Genomic DNA, 9,853 nt, shown 5'->3' with positions numbered 1-9,853 from the left:
GGTGCACTTGGTACGGTGTTCTCAGGTTGTCTCTGAGGAGAAGGAGCGAAAAAGAAAGAGAGAGAGAAGGCGAAGGCAAACCCAAAGCGGTAAAGCGAGAGGCCAGGGGAGAAATAGCTTCGGTAGACGAAGCTGTTGCTGGCCTACCTAGCAATCCACCCCGTACCTCCTCGCCCTACCTCTTACCACTAAATACGACCATCGTATATCGGCAATTGAGGATTATAGTTTTTCATGGGGAGAGGAGGGTGGAGGCGCGTTGCTTTCGAAAGGATGGTGATTGTGGAGCGTGGCCATAGTAGACTTAGGAGTATATAAGGCCCACCGACCCAACCCAAGTCAGTCATTCACCGGACTATCAACCCACCATACACACAACAAATATGAAGACCTTTGTGAGTATTACGGGATGGTCACAGGCTTATACAACAGCCTATTGTCCAATTTATATTTTCTATTGTCATCATCATAATTATTATTGTTAAATCATATCTCATTATTATAATCATTAATTCAAGTCCTACGAGTATTTTCTCAGGGCTCTTGATTTTTTAATTTTTTGATCACTTTTTAAAATTTCTTCATCATTTTCCATTAACATTTTCAAAATTTATACTAATCAATTTTTAATGAAAAGTTCAATTAATTATTTTCTCAACAAATCACTTCTCATTCATAACAACAAAGAACTGACCACGCCAATATACTACGAGTACCGTAAAACCGGTTATTGCATGACTACTCATTATTAAGATCAATCTTACTCACTAAACCGGTTATTCGAGTCATCGCGACTACTTTTTTTTGTTAATAAAAAAAATAATATTTAAAATAGTGCAAAAAATATTTTTAATTACTTGAAAAAACAATAACCGGCAAACAAGATTTTATAAATTTCTAAACTTTCTAATAGCTCAACATTTTTTTTTTTTCGTACTTCACTTATTAAAAATGCAGTTCAGTATATATATTAATAAATAAACTAAAACTAAACCTCGTCGTGAAATGTTTAGAAACTACATACACAATTTTAATTAGAACTTTTGGTTCTAGCTCCAAATAACGCGTACTAAAAATAATTATTTTCTTAAAAAAAACTCGAGTAAAAATAAAATAAGTAAATATATATAGATATATACAGTAATGATGAACTATTTACGATTACGTTTGTGGCAATCAACCTACTTTTTATATTTCTCCCAGTACACTAGTTAGCAACGTAATGGGCTGGGAAGAATTCGTTACCCAAATACGGATCTTGGGTATCCAGTTTGTTTCGTTAACTAGCAAAATTGCAATCGGCTTGTACTATCACTCCAATTATGAAACATTACAGCACCGTGTATATTGTATAAATTAAAAACGACAGTTAGTTTCGCTTGTTACACCCTTTATGATATAACAGCTCAGCTAAACTCGGTATACAAAGTTTTCAATTCCGCGTACATTATTTTAAAATACGGATATATTATTATTTATCGCGTGACTTGTTTTTACATTTTCCTCAACTGTTATGACAGTGATATGATAAGGTAAATATCGGGCAGCAGTAATTCTTGCAAGTTGTCTCTAGCAACTTTTTTAAACTTCTATTTCCTCAATAATACACCGGATAAGAATAGCAATAGCAATAATGGTGATAGATTATTCGATTCCCGAGGATTGAAAGTGAAAGCAACGATTATGCACCTCCCGACAGCCGAGAGTGCGACGTTAGACCATAATCGTTAGTTTGTTATACTGGTGGTACTCGACTGACTGTTACGACTCGGCCATGATACGTTCTCAGCTTCCTGTAATCAAATCGGACATATACAGCCACTGAATAGTTACTTGAAATGAGTTGGGAAAGTACCAGGAACACAACTCATTGCAAATAATTGTTTCATAGAGCAACGACTTGTACAATAATAATAACATTAAAAACTAACGTAACCTTCTGTTAAATTTTTCATTAAAGATTGTGTTCGCTTGTTTGGCTGTGGCGGCGGCCCGTGCCGGAATCGCCCACGGAGGTTACCACGGTCACGGTTACGGAGGTCACGGTGGATACGGAGGTGGTTACGGATTCGCCGGACACGGTGGAGCCGGACTTAGCGGTGGACTCGCCGCTGGTGCTGGAACCGCAGCCTCTCTCCAAGGAGGAGCCTCCAGCTTGGGATCTGGTGGTCTTGGTGCCAGCTACGCTGCTGGTGCTGCTGCCGCTGCTGGTGCCGCAGGAGTCCAACAGATTGTATCTGGTGGAGTAACTGGAGGCAGGTCTGACATCGGACCCGCAGAAGGACCAAAAGCCAACGTTGGACCCCAGAGCGGACCATCAGACCTCGTAGGACCCCAAGAAGGAGCTAAATCCGTAGGAGGACCCCGTACCGGACCCGCCAGCCTTGTTGGACCCGCTGCCGGACCATCCACCCTTGTAGGACCATCCCAAGGAACTGCCACCCTTGTTGGACCATCCCAGGCTACCGCTAGCCTTGTTGGACCCAGCTACGGAGGTGTTGCTTTCTACGCCGGTGCCGGTGGAATCAACGGTGACGACGGTAGCTCTGGCTCTGCTGCTGCTGCTGCTCCCGGTGGTGGATTCGGTGGTCAGTATTTTTCATTATGTTCAGTCACCTATTGGCAATTATTATTAATAATGCATGATTAACTAATTGAATTTTAATTTTAATTTGAGCAGGTTTCGGAGGTCCAGGTGCCATTGCCGTCATTGGTGGTGGTCCAGGAATCCACGGTGCCATTGGTGGACACGATGCCGGAGTTGCTGTGATCAACGGACCATCTGGAGCAATCCACGCTGGTCTTGGCTCCCACGGAGCTATCTTCCCCGGAGCAATCCACGGCCATGGTCACGGTAAATGGCAGTAAGACGGTCCAGGACCCTAGCGATCTCGGTGCGGTGACGGCGGCGAACTTACCACAATCATACCTATCTACAATTTAAAAATATAAGCCCTCAGCATGTAACCAAGGAGTAGTTGAACACTAGTTTGTGAGATAAATTGGGCACCCAACCACCATCTGGGCTACACTACTGACTTTACCAAATAATTGTCTCTCATCCACGGATTATTAAATTTATAAAATTACACCGTTTGACCTCAAGCATCACTTCCAGCATCACCATCATCATCACAGCTAGAAGTGTAGACATTCGACGATGAGAAGCAATCCAATTTGGATAAAACCAAGTGAGATTCGAAAAACCAACAAAGCTGTTCTGTTTTATTGAACAGCCAGGTTACCGTCTACTCACATGGGTTTTCCAACGTAGTTCACCCGATCGACTCACTAACAAGGTACTATCCCTTGATGAGGTAACACCTGCCCATCAAACGGTTCTTTGTAGATGTTCAACTCACTGCAGCATATAAGCATACATATTTTTTATTACATACTCGTCCATGTCTTCTTCTTCCTTTTTATTTTTTTATTTTTATATATCTATATATATTTATATATAAATATATATGTGTATATATATATTCACATATCAGTGTATATATTGGGTATTTGTATTGTACATGCATACTTATACATTAATATATATTACTAATGTTACCATACATATATACACATAATTGTTATATCAGTGAAGGAGACTGGTGGGTTGTGGTAGGTCAGCCGTTCCTGTGAGTGAATCAATGTATATAGATGGCGCGCCGTCGCCGGCCCTCGACCCCGCCCGCCCTCGTCATACCCTTTCTATGCGATCACGACTAGCACCCCACCACCACCATAGATAGATACCACGTATTTATAGCGTTTATACATTTATACAATACTTTATATAAAAAAAATAAAGCATCAGTATTTAAAACTCATATTTACTGCCTTTTATTTGTTTATCAATAAGTTAAACCTTCCTTTAGTAGTGATAAGAATCTATAAGTAACTTAAGTATTTGATAGTTAATAAATTCTTATACTAAACAGGATTTAAAATGATGAAGAAAAAAGCTCCTGCAATTTATATTACACCAAAAAGATGTTGGATCATTCAATTTGAACAATTTTAAACAAACATTCTATCGTCTGTTTATAACTTTGATAATATTGTGTCGATTACTCTTTTCGCTTAGTATTTAAAAAAAATTATTTTTACCAAACATTCGACTGAAATTGTACCACATTTTATCATCTACAGCTTTTCAATTTAAAATTTATCGCAGCTGTGTAAATTTAGCGCTTACTTGTATCAGAAATTTGGTGTTTGCAATGAATAATTCAATGAAAATTTTCAATGAATTTTTCAAGAGTTGCATTGAAACATTTATATTTAAATGTATCATTAATATTATTATTATTATAGTTAATATTATCGTCCATAGTTATCATAAATAAAATTTTTTTATCTCAGGAATGTGGACAAGATAGGATCATAATAACAAATTACATTATTATTTCTGCAGAAATAATAATGTAATTTGTTATTATAATCCTATCTTGTCCACATTCCTGAGATAAAAAAATTTTTATTATTATTATTATAGTTTAATTTGTTAAAGTTCGATGCTACACTTAAAAATACGTTTTAATACTAGTTTTCAGCATAAAGAACGCCTATCATCGTTAGCATTAATAATATCTTGCATAACATATACTAACCGATTAATAACAAGTCCTTTGCTTAGTGATGAGAATAATTATAGCAATTAGATTAATACTTTATGCACATATAAGGTACCTTGTTAACTCCAAGGGCTGACCATCAATAGCGGTTATTATGACATGAATTGCTCGATTCCTTTGTGACATAAGTTTGTGTACCTCGCTTGCAATAACTCAACATATAATATTTTCTTAATTGCATACATATTATAGTACGGTGCATTATTAACGAAGTACACTGATAAAAGGATTTATTGAATATCAATAAACACTTTTTAACATTTAATAAATATTTTTTGCAACTAAAGTACATTTATTAATAAATGTTCATTAAAATATTTTAATATTAACAAATCATTTATCAAAATATCTAATAATGTAATAATAAACCATCTATTAACAGTTAATATAGCTTGATAAATATAAACAAATTCTTTTATCAGTGTATATCGCAATTTAGCTCCGAATAACCACTTGCATTAATTATAATAAAATTTAAATACTAAAAAGAAATTAAGATAATGTATTTAAAGAAAATAAGTTAAATATTTATTTAGTTAAAGTTAAAAAAGTTTTTCTTTATCTTTGTCGATAAATTTTCTTGACTATTTGTTTTTCCAAGGTATTAATTTTTTTAGTTTCTTCAAGTCATTAATTAAATTTGCAGCGTGTACTTTAAGCAGACTATTCAATAACAAACAGCCCTCGTAATTTTGGTCCTACGGCGAATCAACGACCCACTCGAAAGTCAGGATAATTGCGAATCCTGTTCTCGACAAACATACACCTAAACGTACCGTATTTATTGCTCTCATTATCTTTTACTTAACCGGAAGTATGATAATTGAAAAAAGTTTGGTGAAAGACTAATGTATTCAAATTTTCTCAAGTTATTTTCATCATTATTTTGGTTACATAAATACGGAATAACTAATCCATTTTTAATTGGAAAAATTATTCATGTTTGGAAATGATATTTTTGTGAGCATATTTGCTGTCAATTTATTTTTATTTGTAATCAATAGATAAACTATTAATTAAGCTAACTAACTAATTTGGGTTAATTAACATTTGTAGTGCATTTAATGAAATCTTTGACTATGAATAATTTCAAGTTCCTTAACCAAAAGACTTGTAAGTAATTATCGCACAAAGGTCAATATAAAAACTCATTAACTAAGAATAAATGAGTTAATTAAAACTAAACTTGCTATCAAAAGAAATGTAAACAAATTAATATCATTTTAATTATATTTTCTTGAGTTTTATGCTACCAATTACGAAACTTCTAATTTTTAATTAGTGGTCTTCAAATACATTGTATTTATCAATGAATATTTGAAAAACAAAAAAAAAATTATAATAAGAGCAGCAAGATTTATTCAGTACTACCACACTGTAAAAAATTTGAGGAGTAAATGCGGAGTGATTTGGGAGTTGATGATTTTCAATTGATTTACTCTCTGCTGAAGTGAAATTTACAGCGAGACAGATTTAATTAATATTAATTTTTATAGGATTCACTCTGTGGACTGAATTCCCAATTTTTTTTATTGACTAAAGATAAACAAATACACTGAAAAAAAAAAAAATCGTTAGAATAAGGATACGTACACTGTAAAAAATTTGCGGAGTGAATGAACAGTGAATGATTTTTAATTGATTCACTCCCAGCGGGAGTGATATTTACTCCGAGAAGGAGTTAATTTTTATTAATAATAAAATTCACTCCGCATTCACTCCCAAAATAAATGAATTTAGAAATGAATAAATTTTTGTAAAGAAAATATTTTTATAAACCTTTTTTATATTTATTTATTAAAAATTTAATTTATTATTTTTAATAATATTTCATTTTAATTATTATTATATTGTTTTTATTTATTTTTTTTTATGAATTAATTATAATTAAATATATATATATATATATATATATATATATATATTAAAAATATATATATATTAGGGTGTTTCAAAAAAAAAAAAAAATTTTTAACTTCCCGCTAAAAATCTCAGATTTTCAAAAATCGGGAAGTTATTGTTTTTACCCCGTTTTGCAAAAATCGAGTTTTCATCAGATCTCGACGTTTGAAGGTCACAGGAAGCTTCCCTGACTACCCCCGCGATGTTGTCACTATGTCTGTATGTATGTATGTGTGTGTGTGTGTGTGTGTGTGTGTGTGTGTGTGTGTGTGTGTGTGTGACTATGTGACTCGCTTATAACTTTTGAACGGTTGAACCGATTTCATCGCGGTTGGTGCCATTCGAAAGGGCTACGCTGAACTTAGATTTCCTGAGAATTTGAACCGATTCGGACCGATAGATTTTAAGAAATCTTGAAAAATCTTAAAAAAAATAAGAAAAAAATCATTTTTGAAAGTAGTTTTTTTGGAATATCTTTTAAACGGCTCTATCGATCAACTTAAAAAACTAATCCGCCCTTGAGCTTGAAAAACCACGCCGATCGGCGTCAACCCGATCAAAATCGGTTGATTCGTTCGAGAGATAGCGTGAACGAAAGAAAACCGAAAAAAACCGAAAAAAGTGTTTTTTTCACATAACTTCGTCATTTCTTCTCGGATCACTTTTGATGACATAGCATAATTTATAGAGCTTAAAAAACCGCGTCGATTGCCGCCAAAAACGTAGAAATCGGTTAATTAGTTCAAAAGATATCGTCAATAAAAGATTTGAAAACAAGTGTTTTTTTAAAATCACTGCGACATTTTTAACTTCCCACTAACAAAATCGAAGATTTTCAAAAATTAGGAAGTTATTGTTTTCACCCTGTTTTGAAAAAATCGAGTTTTCATCAGATCTCGACGTTTTAAGGTCATAGGAAGCTTCCCTGACTACCCTCGCGATGTTGTCACTGTGTCTATATGTATATATATATATATATATATATATATATATATATATATATATATATATATATATATATATATATATATATGTGTGTGTGTGTGTGTGTGTGTGTGTGTGTGTGTGTGTGTGTGTGTGTGTGTGTGTGTGTGTGTGTGTGTGTGTGTGTGTGTGTGTGTGTGTGTGTGTGTGTGTGTGTGTGTGTGTGTGTGTGTGTGTGTGTGTGTGTGTGTGTGTGTGTGTGTGTGTGTGTGTGTGTGTTTTTTATAAATGTACTGCATAGATGTTCTGCATAGATGTTTGGCCTGGATATGTGGCGACTCGACGCAGCGTCATACTAAAACTCGACGCTGGCGCCCCTACCCACTAAACCCCTTTCTCTTCTATCCTCTGATCCCCCATGGTACCGCCGTAAGGCATTTCTTCGCGGTTGGAGGAATTAGCTGCCGCTCTTCCTTCTGGTGGCTAAGATGTTTTTTATTTCTATCTCCCTTCTAGTTTCTGTTTTCTGCTCTTTTTCTCTCGATGGACCGCAACTCTGTAAGCACTTCAGTGGCAAAGGTGCTCGTGGCGTTCCAGACAGCTTCTGATGACAGCATTTCTTCTACTATTGTCTCCGGTTGAATTCTCGCTGTTACATTATTATCTAATTCATCGCGCTGTTGGTTAAAACGAGGACATGCAAAGATCACGTGCTCCACGTCTTCAGCGACACCTGGGCAGGATGGGCACTCCGGAGAATCGTCGTGCTTAAAGCGGTGAAGATAGGCTCGGAAGCAGCCGTGTCCTGACAACATCTGCGTAAGGTAGTAGTTAACCTCTCCATGACTCCGGTTCAGCCAGTCGTCGATCCTCGGTATAAGACGATACGTCCATCTTCCTTTTTCTGCAGCGTCCCACTGGAGCTGCCATCGGTCGAAGCTGTTTTGCCGTTCTTCAGTTCTGAGCTCTTCAGCGCTTAGTGTAGTTGACCTTTTACGATGATAAAGGTTCCGTCTTTCCTCAGCGAGGACTCTGAGAGGCAGAGTTCCGGAAATAACGCACACTGCTTCCTCGGATATTGTGCGGAAGGCGCTGGCGACTCTTAAGGCACACCGTCGGTATACTGGTCCAGCCTTCCTCCATGATTCTTGCATCTCGAGAGCGTTGGTCCAAATAGATATACCATATGTAAGCACCGATGTGACTACAGATGATAACAGTACCCTTCTGCTCTGCTTTGGCCCTCCGATGTTCGGCATCAGTCGTGCTAGACTTGTTCCCACTGCTGACGCCTTGGCACTGACGTGTTCTACCTGCTGTTTAAAGTTGAGTCGGGCATCAAGCATCACTCCTAAATATCGAATATAAGGTTGTGATGCGATTTCTTGTTCGGCGACTTTCAGCTTAATTGTCTCTACCACTTTCCTGCTGGTAATAAGCACTGCCTCAGTTTTGTGTTGCGCCAGTTGCAGGTTCACTGCGTCCATCCACCGGTTAACGCGCTCGAAAGTGAGATCGAACACATGGTTTATCTCGTCAAGATGTTTGGCAACGATCACTACGGCTACGTCGTCTGCATATGCTACGAGTTTGACGTTTCTTGGCAGAGTTAGTCTTAATAGGCCATCATACATAATATTCCACAGGAGCGGGCCTAGAACTGAACCTTGTGGTACACCTCCAGAAATAGCATACTCCCTTGGACCGTTCTTCGTGTCATACTTCAGGACCCTGTTTTCAAAGTAGCTTGCTACGATCTTAAGAAGGTATTCTGGTACATTCTTCTCTTGGAGGGCCTGCATGATGCATTCCCAATTAGCGGAGTTGAAGGCATTTCTGATGTCTAGGGTCGCCACCAGGCAATACTTCTTCGTTCCACCCTTCCATCTGGTTCCTGCGATTGCTTCCTTGGCCGTATCAACAACCAGTTTGATTGCGTCCAGGGTTGATCGTCCTTTCCGGAATCCATACTGATTGTCTGCCAGGAGTGGGTCGACTACTGCTTCAATTCTCTGGTGAATTATGCGTTCGAATATCTTACCCGCTGTATCTAGCATGCAAAGCGGGCGGTAAGATGACGGTTCATCCGGTGGCTTTTTCCCTTTAGGAAGCAGCACTAACCGTTGCTGTTTCCACTTTCGAGGAAAAATCCCTTCTTTGAGGCAGGTGTTGTAAACATCCAGGAATAATGCCGGTGCTGCCTTTATAGCTGTTTTTAAGGCAATGTTAGGGATTCCGTCTAATCCCGGTGCTTTATTATTCCCTACGCGGTTGCAAGCCTCCGTCAGTTCTTCTTCCGTGACAGTTGGAATGTCCTCCAGTTCTCCTTGAGCTAACTGGTAGTGAAGCTCGCGTTGCTGCGGAAACAGCGCGGTAACGATTCTCTGCAGAAGTTG

The 9,853-nt window shown here is 37.3% G+C and overlaps 1 protein-coding gene across 1 annotated transcript; it reads left to right on the top strand.

Moving 5' to 3' along the window:
* The first annotated feature begins 270 nt into the window (after window positions 1-270).
* Window positions 271-3,824, top strand: LOC123272026 (spidroin-1-like). The gene is made up of 3 exons (XM_044738633.1): window positions 271-395; window positions 1,961-2,588; window positions 2,681-3,824. Exons 1-3 carry the CDS (start codon window positions 384-386, stop codon window positions 2,866-2,868), a joined length of 828 nt encoding a protein of 275 aa, XP_044594568.1. The 5' UTR covers window positions 271-383; the 3' UTR covers window positions 2,869-3,824.
* Window positions 3,825-9,853: the final 6,029 nt, after the last annotated feature.

Source organism: Cotesia glomerata, linkage group LG1 (assembly GCF_020080835.1).
Source record: "Cotesia glomerata isolate CgM1 linkage group LG1, MPM_Cglom_v2.3, whole genome shotgun sequence".
Taxonomy (NCBI): Eukaryota; Metazoa; Arthropoda; class Insecta; order Hymenoptera; family Braconidae; genus Cotesia; species Cotesia glomerata.
This window is presented reverse-complemented; position numbering and strand designations above follow the sequence as displayed.

What these genes read in the sequence shown, in the direction of transcription:
- LOC123272026 (XM_044738633.1), top strand. An exon ending in TCCCGGTGGTGGATTCGGTG is followed by an intron (nt 2,589 to 2,680) that starts GTCAGTATTTTT and finishes TAATTTGAGCAG; the next exon opens with GTTTCGGAGGTCCAGGTGCC.